The sequence below is a fragment of the Siniperca chuatsi genome, linkage group LG4 (genome assembly GCF_020085105.1).
Source record: "Siniperca chuatsi isolate FFG_IHB_CAS linkage group LG4, ASM2008510v1, whole genome shotgun sequence".
Lineage (NCBI taxonomy): Eukaryota > Metazoa > Chordata > Actinopteri > Centrarchiformes > Sinipercidae > Siniperca > Siniperca chuatsi.
The window spans coordinates 26,798,287-26,823,958 of NC_058045.1; the positions used below are offsets into that span (position 1 = coordinate 26,798,287).

The 25,672-nt window shown below is 38.9% G+C and overlaps 1 protein-coding gene across 4 annotated transcripts in view; it reads left to right on the plus strand.

Annotated features, from left to right (window-relative positions):
• Positions 1–25,672, plus strand: part of zfpm1 (zinc finger protein, FOG family member 1) — a 69,406-nt gene that overhangs the window by 41,643 nt on the left and 2,091 nt on the right. The window contains exons 2-4 of one of the 4 annotated variants that reach the window (XM_044192343.1): positions 8,962–9,108; positions 17,297–17,434; positions 21,304–24,056. In XM_044192343.1, the coding sequence (XP_044048278.1) occupies positions 8,962–9,108; positions 17,297–17,434; positions 21,304–21,395 (377 nt within the window). In that variant the 3' untranslated portion in view covers positions 21,396–24,056. Of the gene's footprint in view, positions 1–8,961; positions 9,109–17,296; positions 17,435–21,274; positions 24,057–25,672 lie in introns of those variants that run through there. The other 3 variants (XM_044192344.1, XM_044192346.1, XM_044192345.1) reach the window with 3 other exon arrangements.

A 25,672-nucleotide genomic window follows, 5' to 3' on the forward strand; every position in this document is an offset into this window, starting at 1 on the left:
ACTGACAAGTGTATTTTTCAACAATAAAATGTAAAAGAAAAAAAAGAAGAATATTGGCCAATTTATTGTTATCAGATTTTTAAAACTCTCTATCAATTCAATTCAATTTTATTTATATAGCGCCAATTCATAACAGAAGTTATCTCATTGTACTTTTCCTATAGAGCAGGTCTAGACTGTACGCTTTATAATGTTATTTACAGAAACCCAACAAATCCCAGTATTGGCTGATACTAAATTTATTTGATAATTTGATTAATTGTAGAATAACGTAAGTATTGACCATCAGCCATCACAACTTAACAGAGTTCAAGGCATGTCTTGAGGTTTTGTTACTTTGTCTTTAGTTAGATGCTAAAAAAGAAAACATATATTCACATCCTCACGTTTTAGGAATTTGAGAATGTTGTAAATACTCCAAATGGGTATTGATCCGTCCCCAATACATTTCCTCCTGTTTGAGTAACATGCTAAAACCTACAGTGCCCAGCTGTTTTAGGAAATGACTGACATTTTTAGAAAATTAAACTGAAGAATTATAGAGATATTATAGGTATAATTATAGAACCAGTTTCCTCACCTCAGAACCCTTTGACAAAGGTGTGTGTGTGTCTAGTCCACTGTATGTGTGAGTGTGTATAGTAGCCTATTTGCCAGGCTACAGCAGTAACACAGCGGGACTGCTATCAGGACCGAGGCTACATGGTGTCCAACATGGAAAGCAGCAGCAGGGAGATTTATTTCAGTGGACTCAGGCCGGTGAATAGTCCTCCTGAGATGTGCCGGCCTATCAGATAGGCCGCTGTGAAGAGGCTGCTGATCCTCTTCTCCAGGGCTAGCTTTTCTCTCCGGGAGGCATGAAGGATACCCCGCCACTGGACCATCCGTACAACCAGCGCTGATGCAAGGCACTGTGGGCATGTGGTGCTATAGGGCCGTTATCGCTGTTATCTTTCTACCAAAGAAGCAAATATCTCCTCATAGGAAAAAGAGGGAAACTAATTGTTACCCCTGCATTACACTTCATTCTTCCATCTGCTGCCTGGCTTTATCGCTGTCTATCTCTCCTTCTATGTCTCTCTCCCAAGGTTCAGCCAGTGTCCCACGCCGCCGTCTCCCCAGGACCTTTATTAGGGAGACGGCTCTGCTCATTAAGGAGTTAATTTTCTCACTCCTATCTCAGATTAGTGTAGTCAACCTAAAGCACAGTGAATTCTTTAAATTTTCTTCCTTGTTATCAAAAAGGGAGAGGGAGAAAAAAAGATGGGAATAGGGGGATATTTAATCGGTTAAGTAGTCTTCCTGGGGAACTAGATTTCTCTCTCTCCCTCTCTTTTTTTTCTCTTCCCAGCAATGTAAAGAAATCTCGCTGAAAGCCGGCCCAGCTCAGCAATTCAGTTTTTAAAGCATGAGGATGGAGGGAAGGGGAAGGAGGGAGGAGGTGGTTGTGGGGCGGGGGTGGGGTGGTGGTGGTGTGTGGGGGGGCAGTGGTGGTGGCGGTGGGAGAGGGAGGGAAGAGAGAAGGAGTGAAAAAAAACGACTTGATGAAATTCCGCTATCAGCTCCGAACCAATATGCAAAATATCTCGCTGGAAATCAAATAGCTATTATGTTTTCATTTCCACGTCGGCGTATTTGCTTAATGAAGAGGAGACAGATCAGACCGGCAGAGAGAGTCTGCAGGAGCCGATAACCGCCAACGGCTCCCAGCTATCCGCACAGAGTGACGCTCCCAGTCACTACGCTTTTTCACGAAAAAAAAAGGGAAGGAGGGGAGGGAGAGAAAGAGAGAGGGAGGGAAGGTGATAGAGAGAGAGAGAGAGAGAGAGCGTGAGTGATATTGAAAAGGGACGGAGAAGAAGAAAGAGGTGGTGGCGGCAGCGGTGGTGGTGGTTGTGGGGGGATAAGAGGGGATGAGGAATGGAGAGATAATGACAGAAAGAGAGGAGGAAGCGAGAATATAAAGGAGAGACTGCAGGTTGGAATGGAGAGAGATGAGGGATGAGAGGAGATGGAGAGAATTTTTTTTTCATTGAGACGAGCACTGAGCTGAGAAAACAGGGTCCTAAAAGTCTAAAATGCCTTGAATTCTTTTAAACTCGAGGCCTTTAAAGGTCTTGAATGCAATCAATTGAAGAATTATTAATGAAGTAATTGTAGGAAATGACTTTTAAAGGTCTTAAATATGTTGCAGTTTGTTAGTACGTAGTGTCCAAAATGTCGAGCTTGATCAATCCTACAAAAACATGCTGTAATGTGTTATATGTTTACACTGTGTTCATGCATTTTCAGGCCTTTGATGTATGGTATCCTGCTGCGTTCAAGGACATCAGCTCACTCCTTTATCATTGCTGTGTTGTCAGTCTTTACAGTATGTATTTCACTGATGGCTATGATGGACATTTTCTACCTTTTGCTTTTTTCCTCCGGGCGCTCCCCTTTTATTTCTGCATATTTAATTCTCTCGTCAGCCTGTCCATTTCTTCACACTGTTGGTGGGCACTTTTTATTTCTTGCGGGCATGGCAGCCAACCTGCTGTGGCATGGAATTAAAATGTTTCTCTGTGCCAAAAAAAAAAAGATCTGGGCACTTTTGAATGGTTGCTTCGCATAGAAACAAAACCCAAAGGTATTTAGCTTACCATCACAAGTAATAAGACAAATTAAAGCAGCAAATTCTCACAATTGAGAGACTGGAACAAGGTAAGGTTTGCCATTTATGCTTAAAAAATGACTTAAATTATTAATCAATTATCAAAACAGTGGCTGATCTGTAATTTTCTGTAGGTCAACTAATCTATTGATTGACTAATTGTTTCAACTAGAACATGAAACCCAGCGTTCAAGTGCGGTTGTTGTAAAAAAAATTGATATTGAGACATTTAATATAGATGAAAGCTTGCTCTCGAACAATGGTACAGTAATCGGTGGTACGCTGTGGTCTGTTGTTTATCATTCTAAAATGTACGGTTGTTCTCCTTTCTTCTGATTGGCTGAGTGTGTTCATACCTATTTTAAAATACCTGATTTGCTTAGCAACCTCCTTATTTAGCAGCTAAAGTGCAGCTCTTTCCTTTAAGGTAGGAAAAATGATGCTGCAGCATTATATTCTACTTCAGCACCATCTTTCCACTTCCATCTTTTGCTTCTTGTTATGCAACTGTTGCCCAGTTTCCAGAATATATTGATAATATATATTAGTGAAATGGGTAGCACCATCAAAGCCAGAATTTCAGTGGAGACCCCTACAGTTCATCGTCATCATCATCTTTCGTAGCGATATTAGTATTGCTATTACTGTTCTTGCTTGTTTGAAATACAATGCAGTCGAAAGTGTAAAAAATGTTGAATAACTTTTTTCTCTTTTATTCAACCAAGGCATATACTTTTGTATGTGCTTTTTTCCACATATTACCCATGCTGTTGCTCACAGTTTTATGGTAGTAGTTCAAGGTCGCAATAGTAATGAAAACTAACTGAAATTGTTTCTGACTTTCAGTGTACACACAGTTACTCTACAGGAAAAACAACCACCCGGCCCAGCTGCTCTGGGGATTGGTCATCACTTTTATTTTGAAAATCTACTGTAGGTCAAATTTATACATTACTATATAGTGATTATGATATAGTGCTTAAACTAGTAGTTGATTAATTGATCAGCAGATCGACAGAAAATGTCTAATTGTTAAAGTAATTTATTGAAAAAACAAGCCGAACATTTGCTGGTTACAACTTTTCAAATGTGAGAAGCTGCTGCTTTTCTCTGTTTCATATCACTGTAAACTGAATATCTTTAAGTGTTGGTCCGATGAAGCAAGTAATGTAAGATCTGGTCAATCTGGGATAAAAAAATAAAATAAAATAAAGCTCAGATGCCTGGATGAATCCTTAGTGCGGTTAACGTTGGAGATTTTCCACTTCTCAAGTACAATGGAAGCATACTGTATATTCATTTTTCAGTTAATTTGGTGAAAAAATGTGTATCCTATGTCAACCAAAGTCACATTTTAAAAAACTCCTGTTCCATTTAGATTCACAATGCAGGTTTCGCTGAGACTAATATGACTACTTCGTTTTAGAACATCTAAGAGGCGTTGCAGAGGACTGATAGAGGTTGATCAGCCTTAAGGCCTTTAATACTTGGGCCTTACCCTCACACCATCCACCATTACGTGTCACCTATTGCACCCCCCCTGAGAACTTTATCATCATCACATTAGATGTGAAGATGTGTGGTATGTTCAGTAAGTCCCAGGGATTTCAGATCTGTTGAAAAAATCTATTGCTTTGCTTGAGTTTGTCATCCCCAGAGTAATCAATGGGCAGTCGTTAGCAGCTCCGATCCTAAAGGCTGAGGAGAAAAAGCTGATTTTTATTGAAGCTGAATATAACGGATCGATATCATGGGCTGTGTGGATGGTTCCTCTTGTGTGAGGGTTGATGGAAGGGAATGTGGCCATGGAGGTGTGATAAGAGCCTATGCAGCGTTGAGGGAAATGTTTAAAGTGCAAGGTTGATTAAAAGTATTTCCTCAGTGGTGGGTAATTCTCTTCACTGTGATCAATAAGTGGCTCCTCTCCAGTGCGTGACTCTGTGTCAGGTACCTTAGTTTCTCTCGAGAGCTCACACATCCTCCTCTCCTTCCCATTCTCTCCTCCTTTCTTTCTCTAAATATCCTCTTTTGATGTTTCTCTTCACAAGTCTGTGATTTTCTGATACAAGTATGCCTCTCACTCTCTCTCTTCCTGTCCTTCTCTTGCTTTCAGATCAAATGTATTTTTTGTGTGGTGGGTTATTAGCGCGAGAGCGGCGAGGCTTGGGTCTGTTTAATCAGGCTTGTTGAGCATGCAGGTTTGATGTGTGTTGTCTCTGTGTTTAATCAGCGAGCTGCTTGCTGCAGGTTTGATGTGGACGGAGAGTTAATAAAGCAGTATCTTTGGTGCCTTCATCAGCTGCAGCACTTTGTTCTGACTCTCCTTGCGCCTCCAAGACAGACAGCTGCAGTCTCTGCGCTGGAGCTCAAGTACTCCTGTAGTGCCACATCTGTCTTGGTCTCCTTTTGGTGGTGGACTGGATTTTTCCTCAGTCAACATGGAGTAGTAATTGTAGATCACTCCTCTATCATTTTGTCCCTAATTTTAAAACTGTGTTTGCCTGAAATACCGTAATAATGTCTTGTGTTCCCTTAAAATGTTAGCGGAGGAATTTTGCAAACTCAGTTATCCAGGTTATGGTCTTGAGTTTGGTCTCACCTAGGTCTGGTTATCGAACCTCAATACTTTTGGAATACCAACCGAAATGTGTCCATTAGGGCTGCAACTAACAATTACTTTGATGTCTCAAATAATCGATTCACGTGTGGTCCATTAAATGTAAGAAAATAGTGAAAAATGGCCATCACAATTTTCTAACGGCCTAGATGATGGTTATCAGTTTGCTGGTTTTGTCCGATCAACAGTTCAAGACTTAAGATATTCAGTTTGTTATCACATAAGACAAAGAACACCAGCAAATCCTCACAATTGTGAAGCTGGAACCAGATTTTAGGATAAAAATTACCTTGACTGATTAATAGTTACCAATTATTTTTCTGTGGATTGACTAATCCATTACTATAATAATTTGTTTCTGCTCTAGTTGATTGACACCAAACACTAGTTGGTTAATGCTTCACAAATTTTTATTTGAACATTAGTACTTTTTGAGGAGTGTCTGTAGCATTTAGTATTAAAAACCACCAGGTATTGAAAGTTTCAGATCAGATTTATGGTCTTGTTTGGCTATTATTTGATCAGATAGTCCCTAATCTAAATCGGGAATTCAGGAAACTTTGCTTTTTTATTTTTTAAATGTATTTAATTTATTAAGGCACATTTGCTTTTTAACAACAAAGTATTGCGTGGTTTGTCCTATTTTGCTAAATGAAAATGTTTTTTTTGTTGAAAAAGATTTTCATATTCCTCAAAAATCGTCAAAACTTTGTATTGGCATCGGTATTGAAAAATTTCAGCCCTAGTTTCATATAATTTTAATCTATTTGTTATTGTTAACTGTTGCTTAGACAAAATAATCAAACTGAAGTAAGTGAACCATGGTCATTAGAAACTCAAGATGTGCATTTGTCATTATGTTCTCAAATTATACACCAAATGGTTAATAAAAAAAGTGATAGATTAATCAATGATGAAAATAGTAATTTGTTGCAGCTTTAGTCTGGAATATATATACTATATTCTTGTTTTGAATGGAACTCATCTGGCTTGATGAGCTGTGTTCTTGGTTTTAAATCTGTTTTAGTTCAGTTGCTCTTGACCACATCTGTGCTCTTTACTCCACTACAGCATCTTTATTCAGTAGGATCTCCTTTTAACCTTCTAGAGTAATTTTTGTCCATACTTTGAGGCAGATGTCAAAGCTGTATCAGTGCACCTCAGTTGGTATACTTGCGAAGGAGCAAGTGTTGTTCTGGAATTCTCTTTGATAAATGTTAAGCAATCCAAGCAAACAAATCTGAATTTGTTGGTTGGCACTGTTTGCAAGTTCTCTGTCTATAAATGACTCTGGAAAGGTTTTGCACATCGCCCTTCTCTGTCCAGGAACTGATTTGAAGTATTTCCTGAAGTTTTATTCATCCCAGAACCAAAAGTTTGGAAATATGAATAAATTTAAGCTTTAGGCTTTTCTTCATGAAAAAGATCCTCCTTCTTTAGTTCACAACCTAGAAAGTTCAGTGGTGCTGTTGGATAAGTCTCAACTTAATTGATGTCATGTGGGCTATGTCTTCTTATTATTTCTCCATCTCTTGAATGAGTTCAGTCCAATTTTCCTGTGAATATCGCGCTATAACAATTAATAAGGCTTTAACTTTTAAACTGGCAAATGAAGTAGAATGCTCTGCACTTATCACACAGGCCCAGCTATCCTTTTTGCCAACTATCCGAGACAGGAAGAGAAGGGGAAAGAGAATATTTCTCCTTGGATAAAAGAGGGGAGAAAGTGGAGCCGAAACTTTTCCGCACCATTTGATGTCTGAAAGCAGTGATGCAGTGATTGATTCATTAAACCAGAGCTGTAATGAGGAAAGAAATCATAATTCAAACTTACATTTTAAACAGGAAATATAATTGGAATTTTATACAGAGAAGTGCCTTTGTACAATTATGATTAAAGGAAAATTAATTGTATGAAAATGTCCTTATAGATACTGAAAATTAGATCTTGCAAAGCTCAGGCGACGTAGAATTCTAAAAATATTGTGTACAGGATCTAGCTTTTTTTCTTTCTCTATTCTTTCTTAAAACATTTTTTATGAAGGTCCAAATCTAGCTGTGTTCATTTTATCTGAAATTAGAGTGAACCATGCAGGCGTGGAAGTTGAAATTAGCCTAAAGATGTTTCATTTACAAAGACAGAAACACTTTGTCAGCCGGCGATTGTTTCCAAGCATTATCTCTGCCTCTTTTAATTGCTTTGGAAGTGAAATTAACAGAATTAGAAAAATTGCCTCTCCCTTTTTCTACAAGCTTCTTCATTCATGGGTATTGTTGTGTGCTTTGTATAGATTATAGACTCCTTTTGTTCCAGTATTGTAAATATATACGCCCCCAGTCACGGCTTTAGCTCCGAAACAATCCCTCTGTTCGTTCGACACAACCTAATGAAAATTAATTTACAACCTGTCTGGATTGGGGGAGAAAAGCGGAAAATGAAAAAAAAAAAAAAAAAATCCTGGTTTTCTCTCGGTATTAATTTTACTCTGATTTAGTTATTCTAAAACAATGTGCCCACCCTCCTTGACTTGACACTACATCATCATTATGTATGTGAGTTGTTTTCTCCCTTGGCTGTCTGCAGCATATTAACCATTTCTGCTTCACTCTAGCACTCCCTAATCCTCTTAAATGAAATCGTTACCCTGAATTAATAATTATATCATGGTATCGTCTCGGGAACTGAGAATGAGGCATGTCATCTGATGCAGATGAACATAATAGAAACTGCCTTTTATAATCATCAAGCCTTGAAACACTAATAACTATAACTCAGTGTTACAGAAAGACAGCCAATAAATATGACAGTATATTTCAAGGCTTCGAGCTCTTAATGTACCATTAAAGCAGCCTGGTGTATCCATCTTATAGAAGGAGTATTATTAATGAAGCAATTTGACAAAAAAGTCACATTAAATCCATATTAACTGACTCACATTTTTTGGGGTGTAATCTTCAAACAGGCTAAAATAGATCAAAAGTACTGTATAATTACTATGGTCAGCAGGGATTATGAAACTGTAATTGATACAGATCAGCCCTGCACTAATACTCTTTTAGCTACATTTTTAGGTATACTGTAATTTGGCTTTAAGGTCCCCCTTGGCTTCTTGCTATTAATCTTCTGGATTAGACCGTTCAGCGTGTCCAATTCTTGAAACCGTTTTTGAATGAGTCCAGTTAAAAAAAAAATGGATCATTGTGTTTAAGGGTATTTTTCCTCCCTTCTACAGTACATACAATCATAAGTAGCTTGTTTAACAATCTCACTTCCTTTAATTTTTACCTCTCCTGGACCAGTCCGTTTAGACTCAAGGCCCATGGGATGACAATTAAACTCAAATCCTTGCCTTCTGCAGACTTAACGAGTAATATTATTCTGTGATTGTGTCCGCAGACAGAGATTTCTAGAGTTCTGTACTTTATGGAGCTCTATTTTTTTGGTGGTACTCTACTATAATTCTATAAATATTCAAACTGCAATGTGGCTCTGATCTGCTATTGTCTTCTTTAATTAAACTCTTCATCCATCCAGATGGCAATATTTTTATTTTTTTCTTCTTTTTTCAAATTCCGTCAGAATCAGGTCCAGTTTTTCAGATGTTACAGGTATCAAGTCCAAACAGAATACAGTGGATTTGATCGATATAAGTACAGATTCAGTTGTTTTTCCCCCGTCTTCCTCCTGCAGGTTCCCTCGGGGATCTAGACAGCGGTGAGGAAAACACACCGGACAACCTCAGCCTATCAGGAGAGGAAGGAGGAGCCTCGGACCCAGATGATTCAGCAGAGGGTGATAGCTCCAGCCCCCCACCATACACATCACTGTGCAACGAAGGTGAGAAGAGGAAGAAAGCCAGATATAAGAGTCAAAAATCCAACAAAAGATATTAGCACAAGAATCAATTAAAAAAAGAAGGTAAAGAACAAAATGAGCAACAGTTGTGTTTAATACTGATGCCTCTATATGACCTACATAAGCAAACGAGACCATCAGCGAGAAGATTGGCTCTTTCTATATAGTTATTCTTGATGCCAGGTCCGATTTCCTGTAAAATCAGACTAAATGATTTACGGCACATGGAAGAGCCTACGTTCACATTTTCTGACGCAAAGTTCCACAGTGAGTGGTACGTTAGCCAGTTACAAGGAAGCAGGAGGAGATTTAAAGATTCTCTTTAGAGAATTTTATTTTTGACGTTGTATTTTGTCCCTATGGCCGATACTGGGGCAGGATCAGCAAAGAGAAAAAGGGACAGTGATAGAGCACGGGCGAAAACACGAGTCAACCTTGGTCGGTCATTCAACAGATGAAGAGAATTGTGGGATTTGAAAGGATTCAAAACTGATCCTGAACTGGCCCTCTTCCTCCTAGACAAGTATGAAATATGCAGTACTGTAATACAACTGGCTTATAACGTAACATTTTATGTTGGACTTGCTACCGAGCTATATCTTGATGTTAGCTTATTATTATGAAGACATACCATGACTAGGGAATGTTGATAACTTTAGCTTCCTCAACAAAATTACTCTTACCAAGCAACTGAATCTGTTAGTTGTAGGCTTACATGTAACCTAGGGTAGGTGTATGAACGGTACTTTGAACGGTTTACTTTGTTTCTCTGGCATATTAGTATTAAAAATAAGTTGCGTCGTTCTTTCACTCGCTTGCAAAACAAATGCATGCACTAGCCAGATCATAATCTGCACGAGGCGGTGGAAACACTACCGCTTTAGTCCACAGGGGCCGCCAAAATCAACACAGAATGAAAGTTCCTTGTAGCTGCTTTAAAGATTGATAGTACTTCTCATGAAGACTTTGAAACTCTAAAATGGGTCCAGCAAAAAAGATACCTGCTGCTAAAATGTGACTGCTGGCTGGAAAAAAGAACAATCCACTGCTTAAAGTTTTGTAAAATTACACTTATAAAAAAGTCTTTCCAACAATTAGTTCAATTATTGATTAATCTGCCAGTTATTCTCTTGATTAATCATTTGGTCTATAAAATGTCACAAATTGCTTGTTTTGCCCAAAACCCAAATATAATCAGTTTACTGTCATAGACCACTAATCAAACCAGCAATTATTCATAGCCGACAAGCTGTATCCAGTGATTTTTTTTTTTGTGTGTGTGGCATTTTTCCCTCTTGAATGAACTGTGTTAATGTATGTTTGTTCTGCAGCTGAGAGCTCAAATAGTCACTACGTCACAAAGCTTCATGCCCTACGTATTTTGCAAGGACACGCAAATAAATTTGCTGGACCACTGTCTAAATTTGACTGTGCACTTACTGTATACTGGATAGTCCACAGACCTTTACTGTGACCTATTTTCACTGGAAATATTTTCCACCAAGGAAATAGTCCTTAAAAACTGTTGACAGTGTGTCGGTAAACTGACCAAATAACTTGCAGACATCTGTGCTCACACTCTTTTACTATATAATCAGGAAGATATCAAAATGTTTCACCATTATTACACTGTTTGATTATTACACTGTATCACACTGACTATAATGATAGCCATGCACTGACAACATGCAGCAAAAAGAACCCTTTTAAATAATAATTCCAGATGTTTACCGGCAGTTATTAGTGGTTATTACCAGATTTATATCCCCATCAAGACTTGAAGTCTTTCTTTCATCAACTGACGTCCTGTTATCTGTCAGGAGACAGTTAACGTCACCCAGAGACAACTCAAAAATACTGAAGAACCATTATGAGGTTGCAGCTTTCCACATGTATCACTCTTTTATCTCTATTGTGTTAAACGAATAAATAAAATAAAAAATTCTCAGGGTTCAATCTTGGCTCCAGTGAATCTGCCCCCTCATGCACCTCTTATACCGAGCTACCCTTGTACGGGGTGATAGCAGAGTTTCCAGTCATATTCTTTTGACTTATTCAAGATTTCACTAGCGGTGTTTTTTTAATCTCAAAAATTCCTGCTCTTGTGAAATTTTGGGGCTAGAAGTGATAAGCGTCTGTTGGTTGGCTTGGTTTGATAAACCCATGGAAATTCTGTCAGGTGCTAATCGAGACGAGATTAGAGATTAGCTATAGTGTGTGTGTGTGTGTGACTGTGTGTGTGTTTGAGGTGAGAAGTGGGTTATGTGTGTATTAGATTGTATAAGAAGAAGAAGAAGATGAGAGAACTCAAACAGACTGCACATTTGAGCAACTTTGTCGATAGCAAACTGACTTGGCGTCTTTGTTTCTTTATTTGTGTGTGTGTGCTTAGCTTCCCCCTGTCCCCTCCCTCCTCCCACACACCCCTCCCCATCACACTGTTGATTTACTCCTCTCTCTCTCTCTTCTCTGGGGTTCCTCAGTTGCCCAGTGCTGCCATTATCAGTTCTCTGTAAATCAGCCATGTTTGACGAACCTGCTCTTTCAACCTGGGATCAATACCAGGTCTTTATCTGGCCAGCGCTGGCTAATAAAGGCAAGGCCTCTTATCCACCATCTGGGAGAGGGGGGGTGGGAGAGAGAGAGGGAGGGGGGGAGAGAGAGAGAGAGAGAGAGAGAGAGAGAGAGACTGATAACCACTCTGATAACTTTAGCAAGAAAAACACATTCTACCAGTAACTGGACCAAGCACTCTGTTCTATCCATCACAGCCACCTCCTCCACCTGACAGAGTGAGTTAGTATATTAATGCTGATACAATGGATCGACACACACATGCACATACACACAACTTTATTGAGGAAGACTTGAGCATCTGTTCAGTACGTCTCTCTCTGTTGTGGTGTTTTTTTTCCCTCTCTCTTCTCAGAATTGCTCTACAGTTGCAGCGACCCGCAGAAACAAGTGAAGGCTCTTTTATCATAACAAGGCAATCATACTTATACATCACAGGAAACCTGATAAAATCCATTTCTGGGCTGATTAGTCAGTATGTTACCTCCTTTTGACCTCTAATTGCCGTGCCCTCGTTTGGACCAATCAGGATGATTTTTGTAAACCTCCAGTTTTTTTTCTTTTTCATCAGAATCTGATCAGTGGTGACAGAGAAACTCTGTGTGATGCATAAATGGACAAATTACAAAGGTTATAAACTTTTCTGGTATCATCATGATGGACAGTTATGGACTATACGTATGCAGTACTGCTGTTGTGATTAGTTGATTAATTGATTAGTCAATCGTCAGACAATCTTGATGATTGAGCAGGTGTTTGAATAATTTATCAAGAACAAATAAATATTTGCTCATTTCAGCTTCTCCAATGAAAATTTGCAGCTTTTCTCTGTTTTATGTCACTGTAAATTGAACAGGTTTGTGTTTGGACAAAATGAGCAATTCAAGGAGGTCACCTTTGGCTCTGGGAAATTGTGAAAGGCATTTTTTAGTATTTTTGGGGCGCTTTTTTATCCCTTTATTACAGACAGTAGAGAGATAAGAAGAAATGAGGGAGAGAGAGCAGCAATCGTCCCTGGTGGGACTCGAACCAGGGACGTTGCAGTTCATGGTCAGTACCTTAACACCTTAGCCACATTGGCACCTTTTGTGATGGGTGATATTTTTAACAATTTTTTTGACATTTTATACACTAAACGATTAATCACATTCACCTTGGGCTCTAGGCGTTTTTCACTATTGTCTGACTTTTTTTATAGGGGAAACCATTAATCGATCCATGAAAAAAAATCAAATCTTTTTATTAATATGTGTAAATAACTTGTGCTTTACTCATGCTTTATGTGTGACTCGAAGTGCAGCCTGTTTTACGCTCCGACCTACTTATTTCTCTTCTGACTTACTGTATGTGCGTCACCTCAATGACTGTGTATTGGGTGTGAGATTTGCCAAAATGCTTGTCAGTGTGTAGCAGTTCTGTGGCTGAATGGATGCAGTGTAGACACTGACAGATGACTGCAGCTGCTGCTAACGTTCTGCTTTCTCTAGCTGGTGTGAACAAGGTGCAAGACTTGGCTCCATACCTTGGTTTTGTCCAGTTCCCTTTCAGCTTCATATTGACCAATGTGGAGACTGTAGCACATATGTTGAACCTCAAATATGAGGGAACAGATATGTAAAGAAAAGATGCAAAAGACAAAAGGCAGCTTTAAAATCAGAAAAAGAGAGACAGAAATGTATAGAGGGCTGTAGAAGTTAGAAGGCGAGATTGTTGGGTGACTTTGCCCTGCAGGTGTGACAGGGGAAGTTCAGCTTATCAGATTGATGGAGACTGTCTCACTATGGGGTGGGGTGGGGGTGGGGGGTGGGAGAGAGGGAGGAGGGGGTTTGGCAGAAAAGTGTCTGTCGACTCCTCCTGATACCTGCCTCCCTGTCTGAGATGATATGGGAGATAATATTGATAATATTAAACGCAATAACTGTGTCTCTAGCTCCCCTCCCTCGCTTCAGCCCCTGCAGGATAAAATCAATGTGCCATTCAATGTGATTTATAGCTGAAAATAATGGCACTGTTTAGGCAGGGGGGAGGTGTGTGTGTGCATGTGCGTTTAGGCCTGGTTGCTTTAGTGTGTGTACAGTATATTGCTGTGTATGAGTGTTTGCGTGTGGATGAAGTCGAAAGGTGGACGTGACATGAAAATGGATGGTGTGTGTATGAGTGCATCTGCTTCTCTTTGTGTGTGTGTGTGTGTGCGTGTTGATTTATTTGACGATGCAGATCCAATCTCTCAACTGTTACATTAATAACGGCAGAGTGTGAGGGTGTCACGTGGTAGTGGGGCATTTATGGCTGGTATTGATTGGGCGCTATCGCTGTTTATCGGAGCGGGAATGCAAGGGTAAACATGGGCTTTGTGCAGACAGCTGAGGTGTTATCAGGGTGGAGGCTGAAGACGGGGTGGGATTTGGGAAAGGGGAGGGAGAGCAGCACAAAACAGGAGCTTGGAAGGAGGAAGTGAAGAAAAGGGCAAAAGTTAGGATGAGGAGGACAGGGATCCGGACAAAGGACAGAAGAAATGAGGAGAGAAAGTGGATTAACAGCTTTTTAAATATACAGGGTTAGAAGGATAATGTCTTTTAACCAAACCTGGAATTTTCTGCAACTGTGGGTTTTCACAGCATATATATTATATGTTTTCTTCAACAACATTTCTCATGTGTTTTCTTTACACATCATCACTAAAAAAACATTTTAACTACACACTCAACAATAGAAATAGTAAGTTAATGCTATCACAAAGTCAGCTACCTTTTACATTCTAGTCATATAAGTGTCATATCAGTGTATTATTTAATAAACTGTCCAGTCAGAAACTACACTACATGTATGTCAAACCTCTGAACATATTAAAAGAAAATCGTAACAAGCTCTGATACTAAATCTTTTATGACAATTAATCAAGATCTCGCCATATTATTCCTTCTTTTTGCCTGGATGGAGACACAACAGGGGTCTTCCTAGAATTCCTGGGTATGATGTTGGTATCAATTACAGAAAAGTCTAAACCAACACATAACAACATATTTTGTATATTGTATGCTAAATTATATAGGCAAATGCATTTAATACATTATTTTGATAGTGTAATGATGGTGCTACAGTAGAGTTTGATGGTGCATTAGTATATACCAAGAAAGCACCTGAAACAAAAACCACCTCTGCTAACATCATAAAAAAAATGGATGCACTTTTATTAAATATAAATAGAAACCCTCAGGGGAAAAGAACTACTCCACCCAGCAAAAGTCAGTATATTTAGTGTGGTTATTTTTTAGGCTACCATCCAGTAAGTAAATTGATCACGTGGTGAGAGGCTTTTTTATTTTTTGGTATCACAGTTTTACTAATGAAATACTTTTCCGAAGTGTGTTTTTATCACATCATAGTATGAGTAATTAAACTTTCTCTTTTAGCATTACATGTCTGGTCAGGTCTGCTTTGTAACCTTTTACCACCCACCGTTCTGACTTTGTGACGCTATCACTATGTAGAACTTGGAAAGATGGGCTGCTACTGCTCCAAAACGTGATGTGAACATGTAATATACTGTATGATATACTGTACGTATCAATAGATTAGACTCTTGTCTTTTTGCCTATTGTGGTCATTTTCAAAAAATAGTCCAAAACCGAAACCTTGAAAATTTGGCGTCTCCCTAGTCTCTACAAAGCTTTTAAAACTTAGTAACCAAATTACAACATGGTCAATACTGAATTTTGGCTGATGCCAATATCAATATTTGAGAGTTTAAAAAATCTGTTTATGTGTTGGTTGATATTAATTAGTTTACATAAACATTTTTGATCCCTTTAGATTGTTTGTTTTAGAGAATTCTGAGATAGATATGTACTGAGCACAACATTTTACAGTTAAAAAATGGACTTCAGTGCTCTCTGGTGAATACACTTTGTAATGGAGACAGTGTTTCTACCTCAAAGATCTTTTGCAGTTCTCTGCTTATCAGCCAACATACCCCAATACTCATATATCTGTGATGAGCTAATATCGCTCCTGCTCTAGTAAAACCCATCGCAAGGGTCTAATGATTTGTTTTCAATCAGGTGGGCCACCCACAAGAGTGTAAAGGTAGCTTTTATTTACTTTTACCTATTATAACATACATAGAACATCATTATATGCCTGAATTTTACTGGAATTTCAGTTATGTAAAATGTATAAAAAGTCGTGAGAAATGGGATCATTAGCTTAAAATACAGTGTTGCACGTGGGAGAAGTTTTCCTTCAGGGCTTTCTGGCTCTCTTTTTTTAGCTGAACCTAACCAAGTAGTTTTGGTGCCTAAACCTAACCAAGCAGTAGTAGGGCTTTCTGGCAGAACTTCTCCCATGTGCTACAGTGTGCCATTTGGTGGATGATTTCACCCAGTACTTCATTTTGATACAGATGATCTTTGTGACAGGGGTGGTGCTTTCCTTCCCTGCAACAAGTTAGTCTGGGAGGGTTACTTTTAATCACGCAATCCATTACACAACACTAACTGCATGGCTGCATTTGTAACAAGTAATATAATGAATTGATTTACACAAGCATTTAGAAACAATTTCCAGCTTTTTAAAATGGTTCCCTTATATTATATCAACTGAAATGTCCACCTTAAAGATCTGGGTCACTTTATTTTGTTATAACTACAGTGACAATTATTAGTGAGATTAATAGTGACATGTTTGTGATCCGTTTCCATGCAGTCAGCTTTTGAGTCACCCTAACCCTTGGCCTGATGATGATGCAAGACCAGAGAGCAAGAAGAGAGAGATCTTCAGGTCAGATAGCCTGAGGTGCTGTGATGTAACTATTAATCTAATCTAACTAATCATGAATCCTGCTAATAGGGAGGGACCCAGCTGTGTTATGAACCGGCTGATACCAGGTGTACAGGCAGAGTTCAGGGTTCACATATATGCATGCTGGATAAACACATCATATACACACATACACATCCAGACATTCAGATTCACACACACACACACACACAGCCCACGTGCAGAACCACACACAGATCTATCTGATCACCTTGATCAATTGCAGGGATATCATTGCTGATTAGAGGAACACAGGCAGCCTCAGTCTCTTCAAAAAGTGTCAGGCAGAGGGGGCGAAGATGGAAAGATACAGGAGAAGAGAAGGACGGAGGAAAAGACGAGCACAATGAGACCAACCTACATTCAGTGAAGAGAAAACAAGGAAAGGAAGAAGAGATTAACGAAGAGAGAATGGAAAAACTGATGGAAGAAACAGGGAAGGAGCCAAAAAAAGACAAAAACTAAAGGTCGAGAGTTTGATTCTCCAGAGTTGCAATGAGAATCAAAGGGTCCATCTCTACGTGGTGAGGTGTTGTGTTACACAGCTCAGGGAGTTATTTCACCGCTGCCTTTGATCAACAGACAGGAACAGCCACTGCCCAGACGCACACACACACACACACACACACACACACACACACACACACACACACACACACACAGGCACATATACAGATATTTAGACACACACAGAGTGTCGAGGGCCGATACTGAAGTTTCAGTTTCCGCCAGGAGTCGATAGCATGTTTAAATTTGACTGTTTGTGTTGTGTATCCAGAGCCCAGGACGCAGGACTCTCGAGGAGGCCCTGAGGATGAAGACAGGGACGGAGAGGAGCAAGGCCCAACACACAGTGGCGATGAGGAGGAAGAGGAAGGGGAGGAAGAAGAAGAGGAGTTACAGTGGAGGGGTCCAGGTAAGTACGCTCAAAGGGGTTCCATGCAGCCAGTAAACATGTCATTTGGTATTTGGAACTAACCAAAACAAATGTACTGAAGCAAAACGAAAGTGAACTGTGATTTTTGAAATGAACTGTGAGGGAAAAATTCATTCCAATATTTGCTTTTACTCAAGAATTGTGAAAAGGTTCTTCATACCTGTTCAGGAAGCACTGATGACAAAATCATGAAGTGTTCACGTTCGGTGTTAACCAAATGGAAAACAAAACTTTCACAATACTTAATAGTATGGTGTGCATTCATATTAAAAGTATTATTTGCTCTAAAACTAATAGTAATTATTCAGAACTACCACCCTGCACAAATTGGACTCTAAAAAGGACATTCTTAGGCTAAAGGGACCTCACAGTAATGGAGACAGTGTTTGTTTTATTATTTATTTCTTCTCTTATCAAGGTTTGTGACAGTGTGAGGGGCTTGTAGTCAATTTAAAATTCAATCAGTCAAGAAATGTGCAATATCCATAAAACAAATCCAGCACGAGACAATAGGCCTTTTTCACTGTAGACATTTTTACAGGCCATTGTTGCTCGTAGTGATGGCAGCTGTATGTGGGCAACAGCTGCCAACTAGGCTTGTGCTGATTGAGGATCAGATCTACTATCAATGATTGAAGAGACCATTGCCAATGTTTTTTTCTCTGCCAATATTAAAGTTCCCCTCCAGACACGTTTTAAAGTATGTAAAAATACTATGATTAATATTTTGTTAAACATGGTTATGCCACATAAAAAGTACATTTGAGAAACAACTCATTGAGACCAACTCATTGAGAAATTCTGGATCTCTGAATGCCCCGCCCACCACCGCTGCGCTGTTAGGTTGACCGGTGCGAGCATGGATGTGGGTGAGAGACATAGATCCATGGTGAGAGAGCGGTGTGCGTTGTCAAGATGGCTAGAGTTAGAGGAAACATCGGAGAGATTCAGCCGTACATGTTTGAGCCGCAGTCAGACCAGATGAGGAGTCTGTTGTGCACCTAAATCGGCAACAAGCAGACAAATCAGAATGGTAAGAGTAGTTAGCAGCTTTTATTTGTTTATGTTGTTTGTTAGCTTGTAACTGGCAGTGGCTGACACAGCATTAGTGGTCGTGGAACATACAATATCTGCTATGATGTTACAGTGTGTTCACATTGTCATTACGTAACGTTAGTAGATAGTGGAAGGAAACTTCAGGACCCGGTTACATCCAAAAACAACACACTCTACTATGTTTGCTGTCAAAACTTTCACTAACTCTCGCTCCCTGTATTGACAAGTCCGCTCTGCACTGGAGGTTTCAGGTTTCTTTGCCGGTGGCGTTGCGATTGGCTTTCGAATTTGTAACGTACCAAATCTAGCTTGTCCACGGTACGTTTGAATGTCAGATTTTAGCAAAGAGTACAGACATCTCCCCCCTCAGTAGAGGAATGTGAAAACACCTCTCTAGTGACAAACTTTGCACAGATACAAGTCAGTAAAGTCAAGGTCTGACATTTTCAGGGACATAAACATAAGAAAAACACATTTTTGAGTGGAGGGGTACTTTAAGGATCTGGATCCGTCGTGGCTGCCGGAGACAATCTGCTGCCATTCTAACTGGTGTGTATGTGTGTCCACCTGGTCTGTGAGCCACGCGTGACCTCGGCTCTTTTCCTCGCTCCGCTGTCTTTACGCACAGAGTATATTTTTGTCTCTAAAGTGTGAAATTCACTTGTGAAAATGTATAAAGCCTGTAATTATTGACAGTTGACCTGAAATTATTTTTTAATGATGCACATCATTTGTTACTGACTTTGTCTAAACAGATATATAGCAAAACTAGTTTTACATGTTCGTAATTAGAGAGAGAGAGACCAAGAGAAGGAGGGTCTTCTTCGAACCTTCGCCCCCCTCCCGTTTGTTTTTTTGTTTGTTTTACATTAATAAGTGTCATGAGCTCTTTTTGTAAGGCGGCAGCGTCCCCATTGTCTCCGCTACCCAATTTCCTGGGGAAAACCCTACAGTGTCAGTGTTATTAGTAACAACAACATGTATGCTGTTCTTACTATGACAATTCATAGAAGAAAGGTCTATAGCAGGGTTCCTCAGAGCTGTGCAGTTGTTAGTAGACTGCATCTGACTTGTGTGGTTTCCATTTTTCAGTCAACTCTTTCACTCAAACTCTTTTTATTTAAAGGAGCCAAATATATATATAAAACATGACAAATGAGACTTAAGAAATGTAATCTTGCATAATTTGTGTCCTAAAGTTTCTAACAGTGTATTCTAGTGGAGGAGAGCTGCTTTGCCTGAAATAAAGACCAATTTTTATAAAATATAACATTTATCTTCAGGGAAAAAGAGCAGAGGCGCTATATCACACAGAAGACAACATATTTCATATTCAATTTAGTTTGGAAGTGTACATTTCTGTTATGGTATGGAATGCTATTGTTGATAGTGTGTTTTCGCAATAGAGGGCCCAACCCTGTCAGAACTGATATTCTGCAAAACCCCACATTACCTATTTTGACATTAAATGACAGCATTTTTAATCTATTTATTTCTAAAATATTTGTACATGGAAACGATGGTATGGTTAAAGGGACAGTTCACCCCAAAATCAAAAATACACATGTTTCCTCTTACCTGTAGTGCTATTTATCCATCTAGATTGTTTTGGTGTGTGTTGCCGAGTTTTGGAGATATTGGTCGTAGAGATGTCTGCCTTCTCTTGAATATAATGGGACTATAAGACTTTAGGAGCTCAGTCTATTACTGTAATATACTGAGCTGTCTAACCCAGGAGTGACCTGGTTGACGTGCTTCGCTTAGTCTGATGTGATCGCATTAACATTTGCTATGTGTTGCGTTCAGCACAGAATCTCCAGGCTGTTCTTCGGTTGCAGAATAAGAATCCATTTCTTTATTGTTTCTGCTGTAAAGGTGAATACAGTCCATTTTCTAGTTTCCATTGATAAACCAAACACACAACTTACAGCGTGACAAACAAACCCTTAGCGCTCATGCAGTCAAAAACCCTTTGCCCTTCCGGGGTCAAACAGTTACCCTGCTACCTACATACCTGAGCCCTAGATACTAGCACAGCGACACCCAATGTACACACAGTGAATAACAATTAAATTCTGGCCGTTCGAACAACCTATTTGGCTCCTACAATGGCACTCGGCTTGTCGGCTCGTTGTAAAACTCAACAGAAGTGTCTCTTTCCAGAAATCATGACCCGGTTACTCAAGATATATCCACAGACCTTGTTGTGAGCCGGTTCATGTAGGAACTATTGGTAGAAAGAAAATAGTTCCTTCATGAAACTGAAAGAGATATTGCTGTTGAGTTTTTCAAATGTATTTTTTAAGCCGAGTGCCATAGTCCCATTCAAAAAAAGCAGACATCTCTACGGAGGATATCTCCAAAACTCAGCAACTTACACCAAAACAATCTAGATGGATAAATCGCTAAACTAAAACACTTGATTAAGGACAAAACATCGCAAGGGTTAAAAACCCCCCAAAAACATTAATTGTTAAAAGTTGGCAGAACACAAACTCCAGTCTGTGACATGAAAGTTAGTGGACCTGCTACACCCCCCCCCCCATCCACTACACCCTTATTTTCCCTGTACTGTAACTAGGTAAAGAGAACTGAATGTTGGACTTAAATGTATATGATGTGCTGCAGAATAGTCCAAAATGACTATTCCTAGGGATACTGACAACATGCATTATTTCAACTCTTAATATGCTCTTAAGTAGATCTAACCAGCCCTATATGGCTGTGTTTGTCTGTCTGTGTGTTCCTGTGTGTGTGTCTTAGAGATGTTCTTCTGTTTTGTCTCTTCCTAGTGTCTTTCAGGGTCTGTTGTGTTGTCCTGCTGTTCCCCCTGAACATGAGATGTGAATGTGACAGGCCTGGGGAAAATTTATTCAAGTCGTAACAAAAACACATATACACACGGCTAAGAGGAGATAACAAGTAAATCGCCATAATTTTATTATTTATTTCTTCTCTTATCAAGGTTTGTTTGGTTATTTATTTCTCTCTGTCTGTTGTCTTCAATGAGTTAAACAATGCAATAAGATTACCGCACTATCTTGCATAATTTCCTTTTCAAGCAGCACACGTTTTATGTATGTCTGTGCACGTGTGTCTGCACAGCACTGAGTGTGTATGTATATTTACGAGTGTTTACGTGTGTGTGTGTGTGTGTGTGTGTGTGTGCTTGCACATGTATTTTAATTCCTCTGGTGGGGAAGAGAGGATGTGTTCATTATCGTCATGTCCCAGCCTTGTCCCTTTAACAGTAATTGGAGCGATATTAATTGCTGCACAGTGGCTGGTTGATGGTAGCACCATGATGCTGCACTGATAGGGCCCTTCGTTTTTTTTTTTCTTCCTTCCTCTCCTCCTCACAAACTAACTGCTGGGTGAGCGAGGCAGAGGGATGGAGGAGGATGGGGGAGGGAGGAGGGGGGGGAGAGAGAGTAAGGGAGAGAGATAGCCCCTCTATCAGCTCGGGAGCAGGCGCTGTCTTTATCAGGAGCACGATTGGCAAAAAGGAAACTTTGACCGGTCTGAATTTTTCTCTTATCGTCAAGCCCCCCCTCCTCCACCTCCCCTTCCTGCCTCCCTCTCCCCACCCTCCATCCATCCACCTTCTTCTCCTCTGGTCTCTCCATCACCACTAAAACCCCACTAACAGCCTCCCTCCTCTCCACCCTCCACCCCCTAACAGCATCCATCGCGCCCTCTTTTTCTGCATCTTTTTATTGTTTCTTCTTTCTTCTTCTTCATCCTGCATGTCACAGTGGGACTGGAGTCACTGGCTAATGTGCTGTTGTTCATACAAAATGTTCACCATGTATCAGACATATCCCATAAACACATGAGAGGAAAAGTGTATATTAGCTGGGATAGAAATAAACAGGCTTTTATCTCCTCTGGGAGTGTTGGTATTCCACTCGTTTCTCATTGTTGTTGCCTTTCAGACACTTCTGCTCCTAGGACCAGAAGTTTCTAGCTTTTAATCTTAAGGGGTTTGGTTGCTTTAAGGCCAGTCATGCCAATGGTCCAGTAGTGTCACTACAACCTTTATGCGACAACTTGTTTGTGTTACATGCTATTTATAGTATTTCTTTTTCTTTTTCAATTTCTTTTTCTTTTTTGTCTTTGCATGTCCAGGTCTCTTGTTGGATTGAATCTGTGTTTTTGTTTAGTTGTTTGATTTGTGAATATTTGGGAGAGTGTGTTATGTGTATGTTTTTTTAAATTACAAAATCAAATCAAATCCATAACCTACGTCCTTGCCTCAGTGAAACTTTGTTTTTAGTGTTACAGTAAAAAGCAAAACTTAGCAGAAAACAATTTAAAGATCACTTTCAAAAAAAGACTTTCTCACATTCAGGACCAACATCACTCTTAAGCTGATATGTCAGTCATCCCTTTGCTCTTAACACTTTAATAACAGTAGCGTGCGTAATCAGTTAGTCGATTGACAGAAAATATTGATCAACAGCAATTTATTGCTATTGTAACATTTGCTGGTTCCAAATGTGAGCATTTGCTACTTTTCTCTGTTTTATATAATTGGAAATCTATGGAGTGTGAGCTATTAATTGGGGAAAAAAATTGCAATTTCAAGTCACCTTGAACCATTTTTCACCATTTTATGACCTTTCTAGACTAATCAATTAATTAACCTGAAAAATAGCATTTATTCGCATTCCTTAATAACAGTACTGTTATTAAGGAATGCAAATATATGTTATTTTTATTATTGATTAGGCTGTCGAGTTTTAATAGATGATGATTGTAGAAATTAGAGCAACAACTAATATTTTCATTAATGATGAATCTGCAGACTATTCTCTCGATTAAATGATTAATCGTTTTGTCTAACAGATGTCGGAAACTATTGCAAAATGCTCATTACAATTTCTCAGAGCCCAATGTGAATATTCAAAAGAATCAAATCCTCACATTTCAGGACCTGGAAACAAAACGTTTGGCATTTTCGCTCGAAAATGACAGAATAAATTGATTATCAAAACAGTTGCCTGTTAATTTTCTGTTGAATGACTAATCAATCAATAAATTAATCGTTTCAGCTCTAGTGGAAAGAAATTGTTCTTGGGCACTCTTAGGCAGCTCAATGAAAAAAATGATATTGAAGTCCTATATTGTACTTATTTAATGGTGTAAAACACAGAAAAGAACCACAAGAATGTTCTCTTTTCTTTTCTGTGACCAGTTCTTTTGTCTTCAAGAGCACCTCAAGGTTCCTGGACTTCCTGCATGTTAAACTCAGCACTTGGCCTCTTTATTCTCTTAATAGATTTGCTATAGCCTTTGGTTTAGTAAATGAACACACAATGCAATGCAGTGATCAACAAAAAGATGTATAATGGTCACAGTGTTTTGGTTCTTTTTTATCTTTTCTCTAACAGAAGTTACTGAGTGTCACTCACTTAAATTCTTTGTGCTGCCAAGCTTCTCCAAGTTTGTTCATTTAAAGAAAGATACATACGGTACATTCATTTTTTACATTTCTGTCTATCTTTCGCTCCTCCATAATACATCTCTCAAGTCTTTACCTCTATCCATCAGTCTATACATATATATGTATATGTATATGTATATATATATGTGTATATATATAAAATTAGAATATAAATCTAGTAATTATATTTTAGTTTGGAATACAATAATTCCTAGATATAAAATTTTTCCCTTTCTGTGCATAGTTTGTGTTCTAACCTTATGATAACATTATCTTAATTTATTCAAATAATTTATTAAAATAATTCTTTGTCGCAGTCATTACTATTGTTCAAACAGACTGATATTAACATAAAACAGAGAAAACAACAACAGAACATTTTAATTCATCCTCTCTGCCTGTTTTGTCTTTCTGCTTAGAGATAATACAATTCATTACTGGACACAACATTTTTCAAACAACATATTTGACACCGTCTCCTCAGTGTGTAATGAGTTGTATATATGTCAATCTGAATATATTCCTTAGTCATAGATGATAGTCGAGGCGATTCTTTTTTCTCTCTCTCTCTCTTTTTTTTTTTTTTTTTTTTTTACCATTTTCTGCCAACAGCGACTATCAAAACATTGGCTTTGTGGCCTATTGATATGAAAAAAACCATTAAAATTAAAGAGATGATAAACTTGGAATGGATTAGAGGCTTCAGCAATCAGTTTCTTTTCTCCAATGTGTAGTTCGTCTTAAAGCAATCAAGATGATGTGTGTGTGTGTGTGTGTGTGTGTGTGTGTCCTTAGTCAGTTTGATGAGGTTGTGGTGGTGGCATGGTGTCTAGGAGAAGTGTAGGTGGGAGCAGGTCCCTATCAGGGATGGCATGATATGCTAAAGCCACCTTTTTAATCTACAGTGTGTCCATACTGCATGTTATGCAAAATAATTATGAAGAGAAGAGAAAAAAAATATTTTGAATGACCTTGCAGGCTGGAGGGTTCGATATTTTCTCCCTCGCTACTTAAAATTCTTGATATGCAAATGGGTATCACAGTAATCCCTTGTCATTCGCTGGCTGGCTTGCAGTCCCCACACATTCTCTCCTTCCAGTACTGTGTATAAACCCATTGTCAGTGGCCATCACTAAACGGTGAAAGTATTTTATATCCAAGGCAATAGACAAAATAACTGAAACATCCACCAATTTGTGAATATGAATTAGCTAATATAGATACAAGAGCTTTCTTCAAGAAGGAAAACCTTCAACTCACAGGACCTCTCAAGAAAGGTTCACTGGTGTTTATATATATGGGATGATAGAGGAGTGTGTGATGGCATTATAATCTAGGAAACATCATGAAAGGACAATAATTATACCTCTGGGGTAATCATGTTCCTGTAAAAAAAAGGGTTATATTCATTGGCTAGTCTCCTCCCCGTATTATCCACCATCATGCTGAGTTCAGTGTAAAAGTGATTTTGCTTTGAGTGTCTTGTAGTCATAATTAGTCGATTAATCGATCAATTAATTAGTGGACAGAAAATTAATCTGCTATTTTGATTAGCAATTGATCGTTTAAGCCATTTTTCAAGGAAAAATAACCTTGAACTTTCCTTAGTTCAAGCTTCTCAGTTGGGAGGATTTGCTGCTTTTTCTTTGTCTTATGTGATAGTAACTTTATAATTTTTTCATTTTGGTTGGACAAAATAAGGTATTCTAAGAACT